Source organism: Entelurus aequoreus, linkage group LG02 (assembly GCF_033978785.1).
Source record: "Entelurus aequoreus isolate RoL-2023_Sb linkage group LG02, RoL_Eaeq_v1.1, whole genome shotgun sequence".
NCBI lineage: Eukaryota > Metazoa > Chordata > Actinopteri > Syngnathiformes > Syngnathidae > Entelurus > Entelurus aequoreus.
The window spans coordinates 28,792,516-28,819,789 of NC_084732.1; the positions used below are offsets into that span (position 1 = coordinate 28,792,516).

A 27,274-nucleotide genomic window follows, 5' to 3' on the forward strand; every position below is an offset into this window, starting at 1 on the left:
GAGAGAGAGAGAGAGAGAGAGAGAGAGAGAGAGAGAGAGAGAGAGAGAGAGATCAGAAGGCATAAGAAAAAGAAAAAGTATCTGCATTTGATTGTTTACATTTGATTATTAGCAATCCGGGGAGGGTGTTAGTTTAGGGTTGTAGCTGCCTGGAGGTGAACTTTTATTGCGGTTTTGAAGGAGGATAGAGATGCCCTTTCTTTTATACCTGTTGGGAGCGCATTCCACATTGATGTGGCATAGAAAGAGAATGAGTTAAGACCTTTGTTAGTTCGGAATCTGGGTTTAACGTGGTTAGTGGAGCACCCCCTGGTGTTGTGGTTATGGCGGTCATTTACGTTAAGGAAGTAGTTTGACATGTACTTCGGTATCAGGGAGGTGTAGCGGATTTTATAGACTAGGCTCAGTACAAGTTGTTTAACTCTGTCCTCCACCTTGAGCCAGCCCACTTTAGAGAAGTGGGTAGGAGTGAGGTGGGATCTGGGGTGGAGGTCTAGAAGTAACCTGACTAGCTTGTTCTGAGATGTTTGGAGTTTAGATTTGAGGGTTTTGGAGGTGCTAGGGTACCAGGAGGTGCATGCGTAATCGAAAAAGGGTTGGACGAGAGTTCCCGCCAGAATCCTCAAGGTGCTTTTGTTGACCAGAGAGGAAATTCTGTAGAGAAATCTCGTTCGTTGGTTAACCTTTTTGATTACCTTGGTTGCCATTTTATCACAGGAAAGGTTAGCCTCTAGAATGGAACCTAGGTAGGTGACCTCATCTTTCCTGGTGATAACAATATCACCTACTTTTATGGTGAAGTCATTGACTTTCTTAAGTTTGATGTGGGACCCAAACAGGATGGATTCTGTTTTACCCAAGTGTATGGATAGCTTGTTGTCAGCGAGCCAGGTGCAAGTTCTACAGAGCTCAGCACTGAGAATTTTCTCCACCTGTGACTTGTCCTTGCCGGATACCAGCAGGGCAGAGTCATCCGCAAACAAAAACAATTCACAGTCGCATGCCGATGACATGTCGTTTATGTATATTAGGAACAGTAAAGGTCCCAATATACTGCCTTGGGGGACTCCACAGCTCACCGAGAGGGGGGGGGGGGGCGACACGGTGCCGTTCACCTCTACCACCTGTTCCCTCCCCTCCAAGTAAGATTGCATCCAGCTCCATGAGGTTTTGTTAAATCCGATTGCTCTGAGCTTATCCAACAGTATAGCGTGGTTAACGGTGTCAAAGGCCTTCTGAAGGTCCAGCATGACCATGCCGCAGTATTTAACCACATGTGGCGACACCAAAAGTCCAATGCTCATAGTTTTGCATGTCTACGTTGTTTTGTTTCATTGTGCTTAGCCGATCGTTCACTATTTTGCTTTGTTTATCCGTCCTCAAACACACCATAGTTGTGTACAATGAGACTAAGTAAAGGAAAATTGCTGTTAGTTTTGTAATGTGAAGTTGCTTGTCTGTGTCTGCGTGAATCCCCCGATTGTGTCCCAGGTCTTCACAATAAACAAAAATAAAAGTGTGTTTGTATGTGGAGCAAATGTAAGAAAAATAGCATAAAGAATGAGAGGATATTTTAATTTAGCAAACCAATACCGATGAAGCTTAAGAACTTGGGACGACAAGACATGACAAATTAATTAGATAAAAAAATTGCCCAAACGTGACATACTAATCATTGTTTTGTTTTTTTCAAATATAGTTATTTCGTATTCATATTGGGTTTCTAATTTCACGTTGTGTCTGTCTTGGTTTTATTCCCGAAAGCTAATAAATAAATAGCATCACAGTACGTTCCCTGAAGGCAACATGTCATGATGCCACGCCCCTTACAGTTAATGACACGCCCCCCATGCTAAATTCGGGCCAAACACGGTAGCTCATATATCAAAATACATGAATGAAAGTGAAAAATCTAAATAAATGTATTAACAGAGTGAATAATAACGTTCTTCCATCTGAAAAAAAATGTGTGCACTTACTTTTATTTTAAATACGATCATATATGATTTTTCAGTTTCAAAGTTTTTTTTCTTCCAAGTACAAAACTGTTGGACCTGATGTAGCTCCATATTTGTGATGTTTTTTTTTTCCACATTTGTAAATGGCACCCAAGCCACACTTTGGACATCCCCTGCCTTGCTCCCAACAGATGCCTCAATAAAATCAATGAATCAAAAACGTCACTGCCTTGAAAGAACTAGTGATCCATACTGTTGTTGTTATGAGGTCAGAGGGTTTGTCCACAACATGTAATATTGATTGATCCTTTTGTCTTTTCATGCTGCACTCCAGGTCAAAGGGGAGCCGTCCACGCTGTCACTGCGTGACATCACAACATTGATGGACTTTTTCCCAGTTGTTTTTTTTAATCACAGAAAAACAGCATTACCGGTAGTTTCAGTCACAGACCACCAAACTTCATGTGTAATTTCCCCCCCAATGACATTTCTTCAAATCGACTCAATATTTCTTAGCATGTGGTTAAATATTCATACTGTGCAGTAGATGGGAAAGTACCTGGTGTCAGGGGCTGATAAGAGATACTTCAAATGGCAGCAGATGCACCTAACTAAACTTTATTTGCATTCACTTGTTTGAACAAACTGACTTCTTTAATCCCACCTCCTTATTATACTCATCACCCACCAGAGTGGATATTTTAAAGTTGGAAACCACAGCAACCATGTACAATTACTTCAATAAATAAATATTATACAGTAAATATTGATATATAACAAATACAATTGGTAAAAAAAAAATCAACTAATATTATGACTATATTAAACAATAATAATAATATACTGTATAAACCAGTGATTCTCAAACTGTGGTATGCGTACCACTAATAGTACGCCTGTTCCATCAAGATTTGGATTTATAATTTAGGTACAGTATTTTATTTTCCTATATTCAGACACAGTGTTACTGTCAAACTGTGTGTTGTGTTATAGTGGCCACAAATATTAACTGTACTTGTTAAATAAAACCTCTGCCTTGTTTTAACGTATACTTAGGCCTACTACACTCCTGTATTATGGTGGTACTTGGAGAGCTAAATGTTTTCTAAGGTGGTACTTGGTGAAAAAAGTTTGAGAAGCGCTGTAATGAACTACATAAGTTTTACATACATCCATTTGACAAAGATTGTTGATGGTGACAGAAGCACTTCAAATTAATAACAATAATCGCATCATGAATGCTACAATCAATAGTGATTAGTTCATATAAGATAGGTCAGTTGAAGTACTCAATGCATCAAACATTAACTTGTCATAATAAAGTTAATGATTAAACTATATAAAGTAATTGTGCAGGAGAAATTATTTAAAAATGTGTTCTGAAGGCCATTTTAATCAAACAAATGTTTATTTTAAAGCGATGTTCTACTTTGGAATAATTTAAATTCAATATGCTTATAAAATAATATAAATATATGTTGTGCCCGTATTCATTTATGTACATCTTATTGTGGGTTTATGATGATTATATTGATTAGAAAAAAATAGCACCATGACTATAAAACTGGTATTATCCAAATCTGTATGGTTGTTTTTTTTTGTAATAAAAACAACCAAAGCCTGGTTTGTAAAAAAAAAATATCAGGAAAAAGTGCATTTTCAAAAATGTTTATTCTACTATTAACCCTTTGGTATTGTTTACATTTAATATCATACTTTATTATTGTAATACAACTGGATGTATGCTATACTGTTCATGTATTGTCAAAAATATATTAAAAGTTGACAAAAAAATGGCAGCATGACATGTCAAAAAAAATCACCCAATTTGTCATTTTCACCCCATAAACTTCAGTTGAAGTACTCAATGCATCAAGCATTAACTTGTCATAATAAAGTTAATTATTACATTATATAAAGTAATTGTGCAGGAGAAATTATTTAAACATGTGTTCTAAAGGGCATTTTAAATAAACAAATGTTTATTTTAAATTGATGTTCTACTTTGGAATAGTTTTAATTCAATATACTTATAAAATAATATAAATACACTGTATGTTGTGCTCGTATTCATTTATTTACATCTTTTGTGGGTTTATGATGATTATGTTGATTTAACAAATAGCACCAGGACTATAAAACTTGTATTATCCAAATATGTATGTATGTTTTTTTTGTTTTTAAAAAAAATAAAAACAACTAAAGTCTGGTTTATATATAAAAAAAATATATCAGGAAAAAGTGCATCTTCAAAAAAAATTGTTTTTTATTATTAAACCTTTGGTATTGTTCACATTTAGTATTGTAATACAACTGTTCATGTATTGTCAAAAATATCTTAAAAGTTCACATTAAAATGGCAGCATGACCTGTAAAAAAAATCACCCAAAAATTGGTAATTTTCCCCCATAAACTTTTTTTTTCTCTTTAGAGGTTAATGTTTTTTTGCATATTTTCTCTTTGACGTTTGTGACGTCATCATGCAAGTGGTAACAAAGGGACTTTTGAACTCTTTTATTTCTTTATAAAGCATTAAAAGACAGCAGGCGGAGTTAGACAGTCAGAAGGCAAGCCGCTTTGCTCCAGAGTGTTCCGCGTCTCCTTCCGCCTCCTCTTCCGTGCAGAGAGCCGTCTGATTGTCGCTGGGAGGGTAAGCGCTTTTGTTTCACCTTAACCCTAATCCAATTCATTTTCTTCTAAATGTAGCTACATTTACGTGGACGTCTTTATGCGTTTGGCGTTGTTGAAAGTGTCGCGAATGTGTGTCTGCGCCTGTGCAGGCTTTGAGTTGAAAGAGTCGGTGTTCCGGCGTAGTGAAGTAGGTCCTTTGTGTCCTCCATTGCTCTGGTAACTAGCTAGCTTCCTGGGAAGCCGGCGAGCTAACCTCAAGTTCACCGCTTCAAACCCCCCCAATAACCAGCGTAATTCACGGTGTGTAACCGAACCAACACATTCGGCATCTGTGGCGGAAAGTCGTGCTTGGAATTTGGTTGAAATTCGGGTTTCGTTAAAAAAATGCTAACCTAGCTTAACTGCCTAGGTGATCAAATTGCGGCCCGTGGGTCAAATGTGGCCCGGAAATGACGTCAGATCAGCGCTTGAGTTCAGCTGAGAATGACCAACATTGCTAAGCATATATATTTCTAGTAATTTTAAAGGATCTTTGACTAGTCTTCATTACACCACACTCATGTTAGAGCAAGGGTCTCAAACTCATTTTATTTTAGGGGCCGCATGGAGGAACATCTATTCCCACGTGGGCAAGACGGGTAAAATCATGGCATAAGTTAACTTTAAAAGTACAACTACAACAACTTCAAATTATTTGCTTTGTTTTACTTAGGCCCAAAACAGAACAAGTACATTCTGAAAATGTACATATCAAAAATAATTATCTTGGTACATTAGTGCGCATGCGTCGATCTAGACCAGGCCTGGGCAATTATTTTGACTCGGGGGCCACATTTAGAGAAAAAAGAGTCTGGGGGCCAGTATATCTATTTTTAGGAACACTAATACAAAACCTCACAATAATGTCAGATTTAATGCTAAAAACGTCATGACAGACCGCCTTAAAAAACGTAATGGAATTTTACATTTTTCTACGAACAATAAAACACTGAATATTGACAAAATATGAATGTCACACCCCCTTTTGATCGACATATTTTACATTTTTAGGAACACTAATACAAAACCTCACAATGTCTGATTGAATGCTAAAAACGTCATGACAGACCGCCTTAAAAAACGTAATGGAATTTTACATTTTTCTATGAACGATAAAACACTGAATATTGACAAAATATGAATGTCACACCCCCTTTTGATCGTAATATTTTACAATCACGTGAAACGCAACAAAAATGCAACAAACAGTGAAATATGAACGCGAAGGGTACAAAATAAACCAACCTACAATCTGATATATCACTAAGCTTTAGAACTTTGTTGTGAAAATCTTTTTCCGCGTCTGTGGAAACGCTTCCCACCCACACTGCTTGGTGCCTCGTCTGAGCTGCTGTGATGTCGATTATTATAGTAACTAATTAGATTACCATAGTAACTGGTATATCATCCAAAAGCGCAGATTCCAACCATTGAAGTACTTAGTATAGTTCAACACTAACGGTCATTAGAAAACATCACTGCACATCATAATGGCAGCTACACTTTCCACCTTAAACATGTAAAAAAAAAATTATTTGGGAATGTCCGGCGGGCCAGATTGAAAAGCTTAACGGGCCGCATGTGGCCCCCGGGCCTTAATTTGCCCAGGTCTGATCTAGACGGCCGCCGCTGCTGCAGTTCGCTCAGTCTGTCTTTTGTCTTTGTTCGCTTTGTACTTTTTATACTTTTACATTTACTCTACATTTACTTTTTATCTAGTCATGCCCTTCTAAACATGCAGTTTAGAAGTGTTTTGTTCGTCCTACTGACGGTGGGGTTTCTCCTTGACTGCACTTAAATGTAGAATATGTGTATAATATATTTATATTATTCACATGCGAATAATGCTGTGTAGTATTTATTGTCTATAGTGAGTTAACTGTGGTGCTGAATTTCCCCCAGGGATCAATGAAGTACTTTCTATTCTATTTTATTCTATTCTATTCAAGTTAGTTGAAATTTTTTTTGGGGAAAATGGTGCCGTTTCAAAAACACCATGAAGAACAATGAACTTTAAACTTAATCTCAGTGTATCTACAAAGCAGTTACCGTATTTTTCGGAGTATAAATCGCTCCGGAGTATAAATCGCACCGGCCGAAAATGCATAATAAAAAAGGAAAAAAACATATAAGTCGCATTTTTTGGGGAAATGTATTTGATAAAACCCAACACCAAGAATAGACATTTGAAAGGCAATTTAAAATACATAAAGAATAGTGAACAACAGGCTGAATAAGTGTATGTTATATGACTCATAAATAACCAACTGAGAACGTGCCTGGTATGTTAACGTAACATATTATGGTAAGAGTCATTCAAATAACTATAACATATAGAACATGCTATATACGTTTACTAAACAATCTGTCACTCGCTAAATCCCATGAAATCTCATACGTCTAGTCTCTTACGTGAATGAGCTAAATAATACTATTTGATATTTTACGGTAATGTGTTAATAATTTCACACACAAGTCGCTCCTGAGTATAAGTCGCACCCCTGGCCAAACTATGAAAAAACCTGCGACTTATAGTCCGAAAAATACAGTAATCTCCCAGTCGGGGCCATACAGTAGTTCAGTCATAGACATTCTGTACCTGCCTGCGACTCCACATTGAGGGCAGGATCCCTGTTGAGCTGCAGTGAGATTAAAGTCTGTCACTGAAGTTGCTGCTATTTCTTAAAGTAGAGTTTGGCGACTTGTCCAGGGTGTACCCCGCCTTCCGCCCGATTGTAGCTGAGATAGGCTCCAGCGACCCAAAAGGGACAAGCGGTAGAAGATGGATGGATGGATGTTTCTTTATATTATTATTCTATGCTGCACTTCCAGCTGTGTAAGGGGGAAGTGGCACAACACTGATGGAACATTAATTGCGTCGAGACAAGCCTGACTTTCGCGACGGAGGGACAGGCTGGTAACACACAAGAACACAACACAAACGTATACGATCAGAGAGAGACACAAAGCATACAGTCAATAAAGACATTGTTCCGTGCGGGATTATACCAAACATTGTTGTTGCCCTACTTTTAACAAGACATTTCCACCATGTTTGACCGAGGTAATATATATGCTAACAGCTAATCACTGTGATCAAACAAATTAATCACAATCATATAATCGCCCAGCCCTACGATACGGTACCAATTTCCGTGACTTTTGTGTTTTTCTTTGTGCTGGAGAAATGTTAGACCTGTTTTCTTAGGCTGTATCTGTATGAAGTTAGATTTTTTTTAAGTATTCAATCAAAAAGTCAGTTCAGACCAAAATTTGCTGCGAAGAGACACTACAGAAGACTAAAATATTATTCCTGCAATGTTGCTAATATGCCCTCCCTTTGTACCTGTTAATTGTTTGATAAATAATTGTTTTACATTTAACAATGTGATGTTTATAATGTGCAATTTAGTTTGTTATATCTTGTTTTCTTACACTTCTGAGTCTCCTTTTGCAGGTATTCTATTGTAGACTTTGCATGCAGTTGCACTTCCAAGACGCTAGATGGCAGTAGTGTACAGGCTACAGTGTGTTGTCTTTAGGGATGTACGGGAGTATTTCAATTGTAAATTAAAATGAGCAGAAAAACGTAATTGATAGCCGCACTTTGATAAACTCAGGGACGAACTGAGGCGAGCTCACTATTTTAAATGCTAACATATATTCAAGAGACATGCATGTCTTTCCCTATTATTATTATTGTTTATACAATGTAAAGTTATATAAACACAGAGTGATCCTTCTATACCTGGAGGAATACGAGACAAAGGTGTTTTTACTTTGTGTTCTGCTGAACATATCAGGACGCCACAACGCCTGCCAGAACAGTTTAATCAGTGAAGCATAAGGAACATGACATGCTAAATAGTGGGCTTTCCAACAGTGTCTATTTTAGTTACTTTTAAAAAATCTACATAAAGATTTCAGTGTTTGTGTGTGTGTCTGTACAAGTACCTTTTGAACACATTCAACAATACTGCGATAGTGATGGCCGTGATCGTTTTCGTCACATTTTTATATCGTTACATCCCTTGTCGCCCTGCTAGAAAGGAGTCTGTGCCATGAAGCTGAATTATTATACACTTGCTGTATGATCGTAACATGCATTTTAGTTGTACTTTTAATTTGGAAGAGTTGAACTGGCCATACAAAATCGCTAATCAGTAGCATGTATATGGCAAAACTCATGTATTTTAGCATTTTGGAAAAGTGCAGCCTTTCTTTAATGTTAAAGCATCTTCTATCAGGCATACTTGCTTTGATAACATTACTTAGACTGTTTGGGTGGGTGTATCAGACGGTGCATAGTCTGCAACTGGAAGTGACATCACTGACAATAAAGGCATCGATCGACATATGGCACCGTTTGATTTAACATGAATGGATACTTAGTAGTACCGACTGAATTCAGTCGGTATCTATAAAAGTACGGAGTTCGGTACCATCTCTAGTCACATAGAGGATCTCTGAGAACTTTTGCAGAAGGCCTTAAAAAGAACCGAGCGTTCCTCCTGTCATATAGACAATCTTTGACCAGTGTTGTTGACAGAGATTATTTTTAAACTAGCACAAACTTTTACCAACTCAGCAGCAGCAGCTCACAGCTCAGCATGTCAATAGCCGCATAAGTTAGTTTCCTTTGAGATCACGGTGCTGTTGAAAGTAGTTTTTTGGTGGTAATCGCTTAAAATAGCATCTCTATTACTTGGTTAATATGCAGGTCACAACATGTAAATGGAGTATTGTTGGTGGGTTTTTTATGTTTTTAGAGTGCTTTATGGGTACAGTAGATGACTCTTATTAGCTAAATTGTTTGCCTTCTTATTTTACAAATTAGAATGCATAAAAAAATGTGTGTTCCTGTCTTGCTTTTTGTAAACGCAATTCAAACAAAGTGATACCGAAAAATGGCAAAGGCCAACTGCCTTCAACTAAACTTACAAGGAAATTTTTAAAGTCGTAATTATAGGATGCTGTCAGTGGCGTCACATCTGGTAACAGCCCAAACAATTAGGTGAAAAAAATGTGGTTGTACGATAACGACCTCCCCTTTTGCGCCATAGCAGTAGTTTAGTGGATCACTGGATAAGTTAGTAAATGCATTGTGTTTTGTTTGCAGAAAATGTCGTGCGGGCTGTGGAGCGAGACATTTGCCCTGGCCGAGGACTACCTGGCCCTGTGCTGCAGCAGCCCCCGCGCGGCCCCTCCGTCACCGCCTCCCAGCGAGTCAGCCGCAGCCATGAGGCGTGTGGCCCAGGACATGGAGGCGCAGAACAAGGCTCGCTTCCAGACGCTGGCTCAGACCTTCCTCAGACAGTGTGGGCCGGACCCGTGCGCCAGTCTCAGGAAGGTAATGGAGGAGTTGGTGGGGGACGGACTCATGAACTGGGGGAGGGTGGTGTCCCTCTTCGCCTTCACGGGGGTGCTGGCCAGGATGCTCCAGGAGCAGAAAGAGCAGAAGGAGAGCGCCGCCAAACCGGGGCCGGACCTCAGACGGGGACCTGAAACCTGCAGGAGGCTGGCAGAGACTATTGCTGTTTTCCTTGGAGAGGAGAAGAAGGAGTGGCTGCTGGAGAACGATGAATGGGTTAGTGCTACGACATTATTAATATTCTATACTGTTCTACCTCCTTCCACTGCATGCTACCTACTGTACGCAGCCATGGTCCAACTCAAAATCAGCTACTACTTTTAGTACCTTGGTCATGCATATTTTTCACTACCGGAACATTTAGCACACGACGACAATTGACTAAATTAAACGCATGTTAGTTTATGTACCCATTTCCAATAATTAGTTTTAAATCCTCTTTTTAATGTTATGTGAGAATATTTTAATGTCTTAAACTCCTATATCACATTAGTTCTGTGTGATTATGGACAAAAACGTAACATTCAGATCAAAATAATTGCTGGTATCAGCCCTTCTTTTCGATACTAGGGTCATGTCCACATATGAATTTCGAGATGGAATCTGTAATTTCTTGGTATCAGCAGAAATGCTTGTCCAAGAAATCCGTTACTTGTTTGCTCTGTTTTTTCTTCCAAGAGATACAAAAAAGTAATTGCGTTTTGTTGGCAACATGTTTTGCAGATCAGCCTACTGATGTTTGGTGTCTGACTTTAAATCCAAACAAGAGTTCTTTTGGCACCAATTCCTCTGAGTTTTGTTGATTTAGCTTCAATTGTCTGAGCAATGTTGTTGACATTCATGCTCTCCGTGAAGTTTTTTCAAAGATGTAAATATGATCACGTAAAGTAGCAGCGTTGTTAATTACTTGAAATTACAATATAAACAATTGAGAATTAGATTTATAGACATTTTCATGTCGTATTAAGGTGTATACTGTATATCGCACAGTAGTAGCTGACTTGTCGTGTAGTTTAGACTACAAACGATACAAGTACTGATATCTGCGTGCGGCCAACAGTAGAGCTTTTTATAATATCGTGTTGACACATTCTAGCTGTGTCCCGCTAATTTGACTGCGACATAATGCTAAGCGCCTTCCACAGTGCAAAGCCACTTACAAGTCAGCAATCCTTGCCTCCTTTTATGGCAAATAAACTTGCTTACATGTAACATTATCGCTGGAGGACAAGGATTAGCTAAACATGCTACACTGTAGGACGATAGGCTAACCGCAAGCTAGAGCTCTTAAAGGAAAACAAGGTGAACAGGTCGCAATGATACCTAGTAAATTATCAGTATATGGTCGGTACTACAGGGGTTAGATTGATATTCTTTAACATAAAAAATATTGTCATTTTTATAATTTTTTACAAACTCGGGAAATAAGTCCCTGGACACATGAGGAAAATAAGTCCCTGGACACATGAGGACTTTATGGGCAAAAACCCAAGGATTTAAGTCACAGTCAATTGTAGGAAATAATACAAATATTTCATTGATATTGTTGGATCACGTGTGATCAAAAATGTAATCATTCAATGATGCTGAAAATTTTTAAGTATCAGCATTGGTATTTCCAATAATACTGCCTCTGTAAATCCTCTGTATTGGATCAATACATCAAATTTGTAGTATTGCCCAAAAGTCATATAATGTATGAAGACTACGTGCTTATTACAATAAAAGTGTAGATAGAACCCTGTAGGAATAGAAAATGAACATATATTAAACAGTAAATGAGCAAATAGATTAAAAACTGTTTTGAGAAAATAATACAACCAGAAATAATGTAATATATTACTGCATGTCAGCAGCCAAATTAGGTTTTGAAACGCTTGTATTATTATTTACATCAATCAATCAATGTTTATTTATATAGCCCTAAAATCACTATGCCAAATAAATAATCTGATATATTATTTAGGAGGCTGTAATATGTATCGCCATATAGATTTTAGACCATGTCTACATGAAACTTCAAGTTTTACCAGGCCTTTCGTGTAAAAGTACCCCCGAATCGCTTTAAGAAAATTACAGGAAAAATCCCCAAGTGAGTTAAAAGTGAAAGTCACTGAAGCGTCTAACTTTGGAAAGCACCTGTTTGAGAATGTTTACTTTCTATTTCTATGTGTGTGTGTATGTAAACAACCCTGAAGCACACCACTCCACTGCTAATAAGTAGGAACACCCACTAAATTTTCTAAATCTCAATCTGCTTGTATTCTATTTATTTTTTGGCTTTGTGGTGAGGCAGAGCAGCAGACATCTTGTTTAGCCACAGCTTGTGTAGTCTTCTTACTTGGGGGAAGTCTATTTCTGAACAGACGCCTCATAAATAGGCTTTTATAGCAACAGTTGGCTGTCTGTCTGCTTTTGTCAATGGACACACACACACACACACACACACACACACACAGTCGGCAGCTGCTCTCAACGGACACAAAGCAGCTCAGCCAGAAGTAGTAATAGGTAACGGCCAAGTTGTCATGCTAGAAGTTAGTGGTACAAAGCAGCAGCTGTGTACAGAACACCTGGATGCGACAACAGGTGTGCTCTCAGGTGCAATACAATACACTCACTGAAACGTTTGTTTTCATGTATGACCTGGGTTTCGTGACGGGGGAAAAAGTGTTTGTGGAAGTTTTGCGCAACTTGTCCAGACTTTGTGGAAGCAAATGTGTGTTTGGTTACTGTGACATTGCTGACGTCAGCACAGTGTGACTGCTGGACATGGAAATAACTCTGTGTTCATTCCTTCTTCGTACAAACATTTACACTAACAATACATTTCTGTGTTGAAATAGATGTGTAATGTTAAAGACAGCATGAGAAAAGTGAAATATTGTGCTTAAGTCATTCTATCAAGGGAAAGCTTAGAAAAATCAGTTTTACAGGAAAAAGTTGAAAAAAAAAAGTGCCCAATTTTCGTCAGGCAAAAACTTTAGTGTGAAAATGGCCAAATGTGTCATTTTCAGCCTAAAATGTTCCCAATCGCCATTTTGAATATGTATTTAGTGCACAGAAAAAGAAAGTAACCCCCACACATTGACTGTCTGTTACACCATTCACTATTTTGGCATGTACATTATATTTGTTTTTTATATGTTATTTATATTTAATACCAGTGGTAAATATTTTCATAATTGAATGATTGTTTCTTTATTGGAAGGTTAATAATAATTTATGCAATTGAAACGTCTTTATTTCAGTGGGGGTAGTACACAGTCAGACATAAATGCTCTTTTCCCACTTGTAGTATTGTGACATTTTGTCTGCCATATATTGGCTGTGTACTCACTATCGCCACGTCATATGTAATCATCAATATGGATGAGCAAACGTTCAAAAAATTATTTTCCAGGATAGTAAAGTGGAACAAGGGGATGGGTCAATTGCAGAGGGCAATTTCACCACACCGTGTGTGCGTGCGTGTGTGTGCGTGTGTGTGTGTGTGTTACTTTAAATCACACACTGCAGCATTGAGAAGTTGTCCACAAACTAATAAGATGCGCCCCCTGGTGGTGACTGTCAGTACTGCAATCAGCTCGTGGCCTTTTCACTACTTGTGTTAATGTGATGCTAATCATGTGGAACTTCATAAATGTATTGTTTATGGACTTCATGCTGACTAATTGGGCTTGGTGTTGCAGGAGGGTTTCTGCAAGTTCTGCAGCAGCCGAGATGCCAGTCAGGATTTGTCCATGAAGACGGCGTTGTTTGCTGCAGCTGGTGTGGGCCTGGCGGGCCTCACCTTCCTGTTAGTTCGCTAGCTACACACTTTTCTTTATCAACAACATGCTGCAGAATCGAGCTGTTCCTTCTTGAATGGGCCGAATGTTTCCAGGCGCACACACACACACATACACACACACACACACACACACACACACGCTAGTCTCTTGCTCCATTCGATTGTACAAGCGATCCCAATGCCTTCACACGTGTTGGAGCGACGCCGCGTGTCAACACTTTGAGTAGTGAAGCCTCCTCCAGCTTTTTGTTTGCTTTTAAACTTGAGCTGCCTTTTTTTTAGCCGTAGCTTCACGTCTTGAACTCCAGTTGTGTTCTACAATGTATAAATTAATATATTATATTTATAACAAAGGAAACTAAGCGCTGGGCCCCCTTTTTTCTTGTTTTCCTTTGTCATGCGTGTGTGTGTTTTGTATTTGTGTGTTTTTATCGGCCAGTCAGCAGAGCTGGCGGTGGCCTGACAACCACACCACGGTGCTATTTGTTGTGAAATGTACCTTCTTTATTTCTTTTTTTCCAATGTTAAACCAGGGACCAATCAGTTGTTGGATTGTTGAACAAATGGTTGCTGTGGCAACACCTCCCCCCCAACACAGATCTTGTTATATTTTTACATTTTTGTTCTATTTATTTGTCACTGTTTTGTAATAAAAAGGTGAACATACCTGTTACTTTGTATTGAAGTTTTTACCATCACCACCATTGTTGTTAGCATTTAACTGCAGCAAATCTGTGGTTTAAAACTTTTGATTAATTTTGTGTAAATATTTCTAATATCTGTTTAATTTGTATTTTGTATTTTCAGCAATACTGAAATGATGTACCATATTTTTCGAACTATAAGTCGCTCCGGCCAAAAATGCATAATAAAGAAGGAAAAAAAACATAAGTCGCACTGGAATATAAGTCGCATTTTTTGGGGAAATGTATTTGATAAAACCCAACACCAAGAATAGACATTTGAAAGGCAATTTAAAATAAAGAATAGTGAACAACAGGCTGAATAAGTGTACGTTATATGAGGCATAAATAACCAACTGAGAACGTGCCTGGTATTTTAACGTAACATTATGGTAAGAGTCATTCAAATGACTAACATATAGAACATGCTATACGTTTACCAAACAATCTGTCACTCCTAATCGCTAAAACCCATGAAATCTTATACGTCTAGTCTCTTGCGTGAATGAGCTAAATATTATTTGATATTTTACGGTAATGTGTTAACAATTTCACACAAGTCGCTCGAGTATAAGTCGCACCCCCGGCCAAACTATGAAAAAACTGCGACTTATAGTCTGAAAAATACGGTAAATACACTGCTTCAAAAAGCCAATTAGTACTGCAATACAACTGCAAAGCCAAAGTAGTTTAAGGGTTCCCGCGGGTCATTAAAATGCTTTAAATGGATTTTGCACACAAATTAAGGGCTTGAATGGCAAAAACATGACATTGTTGTAACTGTTTAAAATGTCACACAATTAGGCCTGGGCCGATAGTCATTCAATTAAATGAATTTGGTAACTGCCGTCATGGATAAATGTTTCTTTTCTGTGGCTTTCAAACTGGAGACAAGAAGTCTCACTCTGCATCGCATTCACCACCTGCCGTGATTATTTGGCAGCAGCGGTAAATGAGCAGAGTGGAGCTTCCTGTCAGTCATTCACCATCTCTTTTCGATATGAGCAGGCGGGACACTAAATTGGCCCTAGTGTGTGAATGTGAGTGAATGTTGTCTGTCTTAAGTGTCTTTCTGTGTTGGCCCTGCGATGAGGTGGTGACTTGTCCAGGGTGTACCCCGCCTTCCGCCCGATTTTAGCTGAGATAGGCTCCAGCGACCTCAAAGGGAATAAGCGGTAGAAAATGGATGGATGGATGGGACCGCTAGCTAACTAGTCGAGACTCACAAGTGAGAAGCTCAGCTAATTCACGAAAGTTGGGAGTAAAAAAGTTTAAACAGCCAAATGTTTCATCTTCAAACAGAAAGCAACAGGAGCCATCAGCACGGACCAACCACTGCCGGTGTGCTGACACTTTGTAACCTGACTTTTGCCAGATCCCTGTAGTTCGCTGAGCTCCATGAGCTACCTTGAATTGATTAACGTGGACCCCGACTTAAACAAGCTGAAAAACTTACTCGGGTGTTACCATTTAGTGGTAAATTGTAAGGAATATGTACCGTACTGTGCAATCTACTAATAAAAGTTTAAATCAATAAATACTTCTTTTTTTTTTTAAATCAGCGTCACGGGTTGATTTCGATGTGAGTGGTTGAAGTAGCACGTCATTCAAGATAACAGACAAGTGGTTTATCCAATCACATACAATGATTTTTTTTTTTTTACAAAGCCCCGCCTTCTGAAATACATCTCCTGTTGAGAAGTCCCAGATCCTTGTGTGGAGCTCAGCGAACTACAAGGATCTGGCGAGAGTCAGGTTAGAGAAAATGTGCTACCCAACGCTACTGGGCATGCGCACGCATGAAGGTAAAAATAACTCCTTGGTATATTGTGGGTGTTTTTAGCATTTTTTTTTTTTACACACCAGGAAACAAACCAAAACAAAAAGGGTATGAACCTTGGTAAACTAAAATGCATCATATGCTGTATGATGACAGAATGAATGTCAAAAGTATTTTTAACAAGCTCATCTATGAATCAAAAAATTCATAAGCATTTTTTCCATGACCTATTTCGGACATGTTCTTAAAATTTCAACCAAATTCGTCCATTACTCATTATGTAACTGCTTGCATTTCTTTTTATGAAGCAGCACTTTTTTTTTCAGGACACCGGGATGGCAACAAAAAAGACAAAACAAAGCACCTGATGCAGTTTTTCCAAATGAGGGAAGAAAAAAACTGTACTTTTTGTTAACAGAGATTGGGAGTCCATTTTTATTTGTTCGTACATATTGTTTATCTACTGTATTCAGGATAATGACGTTATTTACCTTACAATTAGAATAGTAAAAATACTGCAGTAGTTAAAAAATATGCTGATTATGTTTGAAAGGTTTACTTGCATTGGTATTATGTATTATGATTACATTACCGCTTAATTTAATTGTGGCAACAAAAAACAGTGCAATTAACAGTGCAATACATTTTCATAACTTGGTCACTACTGCCTAGTTTCTCTTGTTATATTCCTATTTTTACTGTTATATTTGTATTATTATTGTCGCTTTTTATTTTTATTCTTGTAATGTTTTCTATTTTATTTTCATTCATACCCCCATTATTTACTTTTCAAATTAGATCTCAATTCTGTACACTGCTGCTGGAATTTCAATTTTCCTGAGGGAAGTTTCCTGAAGGAATCAATAAAGTACTATCCATCTATCTATCTAATTTGGCTAGTTAATATAAACAATTCATCATCTTTGTGAAATGGTTACAATTTTGTTCAAACAGACAATTGTAAGCTTTTGATAATATATAATAACAATGTGCAGTAGGATATGGCCGTTACATTTACTTTACCATGCATTAAAATGCATTCAATTAAATTTGCTGCAGAAATCCTGTTGCATGAAGATGTCTCAACAAGCGGATTATTAAATATTGATTGTGCAAATAACACATTTTTAGATTAAAAAAGGGATAAAAATGGTAACCAATTGTTTGCTACATGTTTGGAACTAAAGTTAGTATTTTTTCCCGCCACCGCTTGTTAGTTTTAGTACACCAGACTGTCACGATGAGAACACTTCCACTGATGCCGGATCAGCTAAAAACCTTCTAAACGTGTACATCGTGTGCACGCCTTTTGTGCTTTTCAGCGTGCACAGTCATTCAAAGAAGGAAGTCGGCATCCGGCCTCCTGGACTCGCTCCCATCACGCTCTGGTTCTCTGCAAAAAAACAAAGGCCATCAACCAAAGTCCTGACCGACAACCAGTAACCTTTGACCTTTAGGATGCTCACCCAGTAGCCAGCGTTTACATTCTGCATCCAGCCAACGTCCGCATTTGGACTACAATCTAAGAAAAGAGAGCAAGAGGCTGCAATGACACGACACTAAGACACAACTTGGACTGTGAGCGCTACCTCGCTGGCAGTGGGGAACTCTCCAGTGGCGAGTTTGGAGTAAACCAGCATGTTGTCCACCATCACTTCAAAGCTGCCTGCAGGCGACAACGGCACCAATTAAGACATTGAAAGGAATAACATAAAATAAAATAAAAACGCAAAGAGACAAAACTCAAGAAAAAAAGAAGCAGACAAAATCTTGTTGAAATGAAGAAGTAGACTTGGAAGTCAGCATGTCCCACACACTCATCTCCACTGAGATGATGTAAATGAGTGGCTCCCCTCATTTACATCATTTATTTTATTTGTATTTATTTCTTTTTATTAATCAATCCAACAATATCATACACAATAATACCATTCCAATTCCAAAACTAAACCCGGCCGAGCAACATTCAGAATAGAACAGAGCAATTTATTTACATCATGATATTATTACACTATTCCACCACATGTATTTGATTATTAGATTTTTTTACGTTTGTAAAAAAACAACAATTTGTAGACTAGCAGCTCTAGTCTGGCTCTCAAGCCAGAAATATTATCGTGATGTTTTTTTAACACTAAAAATGGTAGCACTGTTTTTTTTTTACAGTAAAATCCTGGTGACAGAGCGACCATTTTTTAAATTGTAAAATCTATGGTTGTTGTTTGTGAGATGTATTACTAATGGAATTGAAAAACAGAATCATGTTGTTTTTTTATTGATAAAATTCTAGCAAGCAGGTTTTTTTTTTTACCTTAAAATGTATTGTCATTTTTACAACCTCCAATTTAATGGATAACCTGCTTTAAAATCATATCCTATAAGTCAATCAGATAATTGTTTTTTATTTTAACAAAAAAGTTTGTGTATGATAATGTAATATTTGTTACATCATTAGGGAAACACAAATCTAATAGTTCATTATCATTACATACTTTCCAACCTAAATTCAAAAAAATGTAGCTAACATTACATTATTAACATGAACAACGTTATTATTATTACTGATTCATACATAATAAGTCCAGCAGATATCAGAGTATTTATTTTAATTGGAAGAAAACATGTAATGTATGATAATATAATATTTGTTACATTATTAGATAATATTGAATACAAATATATAGCCTACAATTGCATGCAGTTCAGGTATGTTTTCTCTCAAAACAGAAAGAATGAATACATTTAATAAGAAAAGAAAAAGGGCTTTATTGATGCATATTATTTCAAGGCTTTTGCGGACCACATAAAATGATGTGGCGGGCCAAATGTGGCCCCTGGGCCTTGAGTTCGACATCTTAATGTTTTATTGTCACTTGAGCAAGCGAGAGAGGCGCGGCACAAAAAGCGCAGTGAGCACAATTGGCCGCTAGATGGCAAACGTGTTCCACATTCACACTGGCCCCGCCCACCAGACTGTGCCACACTGGCCCCGCCCACCAGACTGTGTCAAGAAAACAGGAAGCAGCTTAATTTTCTCTTTTTCCAAGTGAGTCAAGCAAGTTTCTTTGTACAAAACAGAGCAAAGGGTGGCTATTTTGAAGAAACTAGAGTATAAAACATGTTTTCAGTTAAGTAAATAACTCCACATGTGTTCATTCATAGTTTTGATGCCTTCAGTGACAATAAAGAAAACGCATTGAAGGAAAGGGTGTGTCCAATTTTTTTCAATTATTATTTTGTTTACTTAAACGGTTTCATTCGCTCAGTTAGTTAATAAAAAATAAAGTTTTTTTTAAAATAGGAATTTATTTACATGATTAAATCAGACTTTATAACTGACGGTACTATTTCATTAAAATGTTTTTCATACGTGAGCTTTGCAGCACTCAAACACAAGTGATTGGCCAAAATGATAACACATCTTAAGTATATGGTATTTTATTGCAAAATAAGTACCTCTCCTCCCAACTTTGCCAGAAACCTGCACGCCAGGAATCTTCTGCTGAAGTTCCTTTGCCAAGGCTTCATACTTGGACCCGTACCCTCAGGCACCACTGTGACACAACACACAACTTGCAATCATTACACAAGAACAACAACACAAACATGAACACTCAATGGCTTCACAACTCACCAGTATTCAACTCTGATGTTGACCATGTTGTTGTTGTTGTTGTTGTTGTTGTGTGAGTCAGGAAGACTGACGTTGTGTGCTGCTGAAAGTTGATCCTAAACAAAGTTGTGATCGTCTTACATTTTGCCTTTTTATGTGCTGAAACACACCCAGTGGGAGGATCCACCACTCCCTGCAGCTTCCTCTTCCACCTTTGTTTCACCAAACTTAAACTCCCTTTAATCAGTACTATAGACGTCTCTAGTACTTCAGAGTTCTTGAATATTGATGATCATGAAAAATAACATCAGACATTAGGTAGTGATGGGCAAATGACGTCTCAGTGAGCGTATGGCACACTCACTGATTGTATTGACACGGCACTTATGAGTGTGTTGATGGTTCATAATGGCCGTCTGCTGGATTAAAAAAGACACTACATTTAGCCTGCAAATAAGATGAATAGTATGTCAATTACATACATCTTTCTTGGGTTTTACTCTCTTAGCGTATTTTCCGTGCAATAGAGCGCACTGGTATTTAAGCCGCACCCACCAAATTTTAAAAGAAATAAACATTTTTACATATATTAGTTGTTCCAGCCTACAAGCCGCAGATATATCCTGGTACGGAATATTTTGTAAATGTTTATTTACATACCTTAATTGTTTTCAACTGGTGCCTGTCACACAACAGTTAAACGGCTGATCAAACAAAACAGAAGTCATGGTCATGGACCCACTAGCTGCGAAAGCTCACTCTCCAACCAGTTAAACACACTCAACAACTGCACTGTGAGGTTTAGGGAATTTATGAAACTGAAACAATATCAAAAGTTAATAATACTAACACAGACACTTGTAAACGTGTTAGCATATTGGCTCATGCTGAACACACTAGTTTGACTACATTACGATCGCACACACAAATATGCATGAAAACACTGCTACAGACATCACACATGGGACAACCTAGTAAGTATGAATTGTTTTAGTTATATTGTAAAACTTACAACCGTTGCCTGGAGTGATGAATGAAGAATCCTTTTCGAGCAGATATGCTATGGACAGTTATAGTTCTGGTTCAAGGCACGAAACAGGAAGTACATTTTCAACCCGCAGCACCCGCAGTGAGCCAACTCGTCCAAAAGATGGCGCCATAGCACAAAGAGTAACACACCTTTTCAGTGTCTCTGTTAGTGTTGAGAACTATTTGTTGAAAACAAAACATCATGGCCGTTAGCAAAGACAAATCTATAAATTAGCCACATCGTTTTATAAGCCGCAGGGTGCAAAGCGTTGGAAAAAAGTAGCGGCTTACAGTCCTGAAAATACAGTAAATATTGTAATAATACACACAGTATTTACATACATTTTACTCGGGTTTCAAATAAGTGTTTAGCACAAAGGTCATGGATTACATTTGTCCAAATTAATATATTATATTTATAACAAAGAAAACTAAGCGCTGGAACACTTTTTTTTTCTTATTTTCTTGGAGTTGACTTAAATGCTTTGTCGTGCGTGTGTGTGTTTTGTATTTGTGTGTTTTTATCGGCCGGTCAGCACAGCTGGCGGTGGCCTGACAACCCCACCACGGTGCTATTTGTTGTGAAATGTACCTTCTTTATTTCTTTTTTCCCCAATGTTTGAACCAGGGACCAATCGGTGGTCGGATTGTTGAACAAATGGTTGCTATGGCAACACCTCCCCCCAACACAGATTTTGTTCTATTTATTTGTCACTGTTTTGTAATAAAAAGGTGAACATACCTGTTACTTTGTATTGAAGTTTTTACCATCACCACCATTGTTGTTAGCATTTAACTGCAGCAAATCTGTGCTTTAAAACTTTTGATTTATTTTGTGTAAATATTTCTTTACGTTTTGCTGAATTTTTTATAGCTTCTTTTACTTTTTCAGCTATACTGAAATGAAGTGAAGATTTTTTTTATTTTGTCACTACTTCAAAAAGCCAATTATTGAATTATTTATTGATTTATATTTAAGTAGCGCTTTTCTCTAGTGACTCAAAGCGCTTTTACATAGTGAACCCCAATATCTAAGTTACATTTAAACCAGTGTGGGTGGCACAGGGAGCAGGTGGGTAAAGTGTCTTGCCCAAGGACAGAACAGCAGTGACTAGGATGGCGGAAGCGGGAATCGAACCTGGAACCCTCGAGTTGCTGGCACGGCCACTCTACCAACCGAGCTACGCCACCCCATTAGTACCGTAGTAACCCAACCGGCACAAGACATTGATACAACCTTGATTAGACATACATGTCCTTTAAAACGGACTTTTGAACGATGTTGCAAAATAGTTGGATTGGTAAATTGAGGCAATGTTGATGTCCAAAGTTGGATCCACATTGTTGGTTGGGAAATGAGCAAATTTCAAAGGTCTAATCAACATCAGAACCCAACGTTGATTAAACGTTGTCAAAAAGCATGTTGTTTCAACGTTATGTTTGAGTTGCTCGACGTCAGGGCCTAATTCAACAAGGCCTCAACGTTGTTTTAATGTCTGGTGCCTGCTGGGAAGACTACAAAGAAAATCTGCAAAGCTGTAGTTTATGCAGCAGTTTATTGAAGTTGCAGGAAAATGTTTCAATAGTTATTAAATATTAATTGTGCAAATAGCACACTTAGCTATTTTTTTTAGTTTCGTACTAAAAAGGTATGAAAAAATGGTAACCAATTGTTTGTTACATGTTTGGAACCAAAATTAGTCTTTTTTTTCCTGCCACTGCTTGTGAGTTTTAGTATACCAGACTGTCATGATGAGAACAATTCCACTGACCCCGGATCAGCTAAAAACCTTCTACACGTGTACATCGTGTGCACGCCTTTTTCTGCTTTTCAGCGTGCACAGTCATTCAAAGAAGGAAGTCGGCGTCCGGCCTCCTGGACTCGGATCCCATCACGCTCTGGTTCTCTGCAAAGAAACGAAAGCCATCAACCAAAGTCCTGACCGACAACCAGTAACCTTTGACCTTCAGGATGCTCACCCAGTAGCCAGCGTTTACATTCCGTGTTTAGCCAGCTTCTGCACTTTCGATGCAATCTGACAAAACACAAGGAATGATTGTAATCACATGTCAGGTGTCTTACGTCACCGTTGATTGACAGCTGTGACCGATACCTTGTCTTCAGGCGGGAAAGATCCAGTCTGGAGTTTGGAGTGAATTAAGCAGTCGTCCGCCATCACCTCAAAGCTTCCTGCAGGGGGCAACAACAGCATGGATCAGGACATGATAAGAAAGTAAACATAAGGCAAAACTCAACAAACAAAAAGAGGACATCAAAATTGAAATAATAAATAATTACCGTATTTTTCGGATTATAAGTCGCACCGGCCGAAAATGCATAATAAAGAAGGAAAAAAACATATAAGTCGCACTGGAGTATAAGTCGCATTTTTTGGGGAAATGTATTTGATAAAACCCAACACCAAGAATAGACATTTGAAAGGCAATTTAAAATAAATAAAGAATAGTGAACAACAGGCTGAATAAGTGTACGTTATACGAGGCATAAATAACCAACTGAGAACGTGCCTGGTATGTTAACGTAACATATTATGGTAAGAGTCATTCAAATAACTATAACATATAGAACATGCTATACGTTTACCAAACAATCTGTCACTCCTAATCGCTAAATCCCATGAAATCTTATACGTCTAGTCTCTTACGTGAATGAGCTAAATAATATTATTTGATATTTTGCGGTAATGTGTTAATAATTTCACACATAAGTCGCTCCTGAGTATAAGTCGCACCCCCGGCCAAACTATGAAAAAAACTGTGACTTATAGTCCGAAAAATACGGTAACTAGAAAATTCCCACAGAAATTTTGAAGGGCCTGCTGTCTGTGCCCTGGACCTCTGGCCGGGGGTCGCCGGAATCGGCCGTACTTATTAGATGGTGCCGAGTGTCTGAATCCGTGAGTTTTAGGTGTAATTGTACAACACGAGCTACAGAGCTAGTCTAAAACGGTAGCATGCTATCAGTTAGCATGTGTCACACACCAAGTTATATGACCGCAAGGTGTATGGCGGTCTAAGTAGAGAAAAAAACGTAACGTTATATAAAAAAGGTAGCATGTTCATTTAAGTATGTTAGCATGCTAACAGTTAACAAGTGTCACATATGAAGTGATCTGACTCTAGGGTGGTTGAAACAAGATCATAATATGCAAACCTTAAAGTCAGCATGTCCTCATGTATTAGTGTCACTCCAGTGGCGCGATTCACTAAGCGCAGTAATCAGTATTTGCCACCTGCCTAATTGATAAAATATACTGTACAGTACTGTAAAGAAAAAAACACACAATAAATAAATAAAAACAATCTGTAAACGAAAAAACATGAACACTAAATGAAAAAAAAAAAAAAATCCAGTAAATGAAAAAACATAGTGTAAACGAAAAATATATATAAAGAACTAAAGCACATAAAATAAAAAAATAAAAAATCAACTACTACACGGGTGTCACTTAAAGCGGGTATTTTTTGGAGCGTAACCCCAGCGTTAGACAAGGGAACACTGTACATCAAAAAGAAGCGGATACAATCTTGATAAAAAAAATAAGTTCATATGGAAATCTAAAAGTCAGCATGTCTTCAATAATGTATTATTTAATGTCACGCAGCTAAAATTATACACGAAGCAAACTATAACCTGCTACCCAAGAATATACAACAATTCTTCTCCAAAAAAGAGGACAAATATAATCGTAGAGAAAAATGTAATTTAAAACATTTGTACGCACGTACAAGACTTAAGACCTTCAGTATATCAGTATGTGGAATTCAATTATGGAATGGATCAAGCAAAGCAATCAAACAATGTATTAATATGATCCACTTCAAGAAACTCTTCAAACTTAAAGTGTTTACAAAGTACAAAGAAGAAGAACCATGATAAACATTCTGAATTTATTTCATCCATCCATTCATTCATTCTCAAAATAATCTTATTCATCTAATCATATGAAATATAACTTACTTTACCAATTATTATTTATTTATTTAGTTATTTTTATTGTGATTATTATGGAGTATATTGTGAATACATTGAGAACAGGAAGTGAACAAAAGTTTTAGCAACGGTTATGTAAAAGAAAAGGGGTAGGATTAAATAAACTCTGCTTCTTCCTACTCCTTTTTGAACATGTTGAAAAGAGAAACTGGAAATTGTGATGTATCATGTTGTATACTTGCATGTTGGAATTAAACTCAAACTCAACTCAACTCGAGCAAGCAAGAAAGGCGCGACACAAAAAGCGCAGTAACCAATATTGGCCACAAGATGGCAACCGTGTTACCCTCCAGAGTCGTGACTTTTACACTGCGACCGCGCCCACGAGACTGTGCCAAGAACACAAGCAACATTTCGGTTTCGAAGCAAGACTTTGATCTCCACCCATCCATCTTCTTCCGCTTACCCGAGGTCGAGTCGTGGGGGCAGCAGCCTAAGCAGGGAAGCCCAGACTTCCCTCTCCCCAGCCACTTCGTCCAGCTCCTCCCGGGGATCCCGAGGCTTTCCAAGGCCAGCCGGGAGAGATAGTCTTCTTTGTGCATATATATATATATGCACAAACATATATATATATATTGTTTATTTTACTTTATTCACTTAGTTTATCTTACATACTGTAGTTAAAATTAATTAAAACATTTTTAATTAAAAATTAATAAAATAATTTTCAATGTTTTCTGTCAATAATTATATTGTTAAGACAATTACATTATTAAATCAGACTATGAATGAACTAACTCATAATAATTGTGTACCATTTAAACAAACATGTACACTTTGTGTGTGTATATACAGTATATATATACATACATGTATAGTTAAATATATATATATATATATATACACACATACATATATGTGTCTATATATGTATATATACATGTGTATGTATATACATATATATAGTACAGTATATATACTTAAATATAAGTTTCATATTTTATATTGTTTCATTTTACTTCAGTAATAATTAGTACATTATATTTAAATACTGTATTGTTTTTTATTTTGTTTAATAACTAATTTTTTAACTTAAATTTTCATTTGCATAGTTATTATAAAAAATATTAAGTTAATATTTTTTATTAAGGATTTATTTACATTAATAAACCAGAGTATTAATTATATATAGCTTGTTGATAATGGTATTCCACTGTACCAATGTATTTTCAATTTTAATTTTTTTTATTTTTTATGTTTGAGTTGTATAGCATTCAAACACAGGTGATTGTCTATAATGATAACAAATCATCAATATGTTTGTATGGTAAAAATAAAAAATAAAAAAAAATAAAAGTACCTCTCCTCCCAACGTTGCCAGAAACCTGCACGCCAGGAATCTTCAGCTGAAGATACCTTGCCAGGGTTTCATACCTGGACCTGTACCCTCAGGCACCACTGTGACACAACACACAACTTGCAATCATTACACAAGAACAACAACACAAGCATGAACACTCAATGGCTTCACAACTCACCAGTATTCAACTCTGACGTTGACCATGTTGTTGTTGTTGTGTGAGTCAGGAAGACTGACGTTGTGTGCTGCTGAAAGTTGATCCTAAACAAAGTTGTGATCGTCTTACACTTTGTCTTTTTATGTGCTGAAACACACCCAGTGGGAGGATCCACCACTCCCTGCAGCTTCCTCTTCCACTGGTTTCACCAAACTTAAACTCCCTTTAATCAGTACTATAGACGTCTCTAGTACTTCAGAGTTCTTGAATATTGATGATCATGAAAAATATCAAACATTCATCCATTGCCTTTTGATCATTTGGGAAAGGAGTGTCAGTAGTGAATCTGATCTGAGTTAACACTAACAAATACAGTTTGTCAACCAGACAATCATTAAACCTGAAACAAGACACTGTTGCTCAAATCGAAAGTGAAAGTATTCTTACTCCCCCATTTCTCCACCACTACTATAGTCAAAACGATACTGTGCAGCTGGAGTCTCTTGACCGGTTAGCGTATTTAGCGGTAATGTTTTAAAACTAAGGTTAGGCAGAATTGGAGTTAAAGTGAGTATTAGGTTGGGGGTTTCTTATCAGGGTTAGATAGTGATAGAATGATGCCTCAGTGAGCACATGGCACACTCACTGATGGTTCATAATGGCCATCTGCTGGATTAAAAAAGTCACTACATTTGGCCTTCAAATAAGAATACTTAGCAAATGACACCCATCTTACTTGGATTTGACACTGTAATTATGAATTATATTAACACATATATACATACTGTACATCTCAGAGGGGTTAGTGCGTCTGCATCACAATACGAAGGTCCTGGGTTCGATCCTGCGCTCAGGACCTTTGTGGAGTTTGCATGTTCTCCCCGTGACTGCGTGGGTTCCCTCCG

General features: G+C 37.5%; 1 protein-coding gene and 1 long non-coding RNA gene across 2 annotated transcripts; one reads left to right on the forward strand and one right to left on the reverse strand.

Annotated features, from left to right (window-relative positions):
- The first annotated feature begins 4,496 nt into the window (after nt 1–4,496).
- Nucleotides 4,497–14,458, forward strand: bcl2l10 (BCL2 like 10). Its single transcript, XM_062024466.1, has 3 exons — nt 4,497–4,608; nt 9,748–10,215; nt 13,692–14,458. Exons 2-3 carry the CDS (start codon nt 9,751–9,753, stop codon nt 13,809–13,811), a joined length of 585 nt encoding a protein of 194 aa, XP_061880450.1. The 5' UTR covers nt 4,497–4,608; nt 9,748–9,750; the 3' UTR covers nt 13,812–14,458.
- On the reverse strand, nt 12,952–26,548 carry LOC133632187 (uncharacterized). Its single transcript, XR_009821664.1, has 9 exons — nt 26,391–26,548; nt 26,213–26,310; nt 23,012–23,088; nt 22,878–22,933; nt 19,890–22,804; nt 19,712–19,809; nt 17,845–17,921; nt 17,722–17,777; nt 12,952–17,648 (listed from the first exon to the last, which is right to left on the reverse strand). It is a non-coding gene; the product is annotated as an uncharacterized LOC133632187 (long non-coding RNA).
- Between the last annotated feature and the right edge of the window lie 726 nt (nt 26,549–27,274).

Bases quoted from the DNA above. Each gene is read 5' to 3' on its own strand.
- bcl2l10 (XM_062024466.1), top strand. From the start codon at position 9,751: ATGTCGTGCGGGCTGTGGAGCGAGACATTTGCCCTGGCCGAGGACTAC. The intron at 10,216-13,691 runs GTTAGTGCTACG...TTGGTGTTGCAG, and splicing joins TGCTGGAGAACGATGAATGG to GAGGGTTTCTGCAAGTTCTG.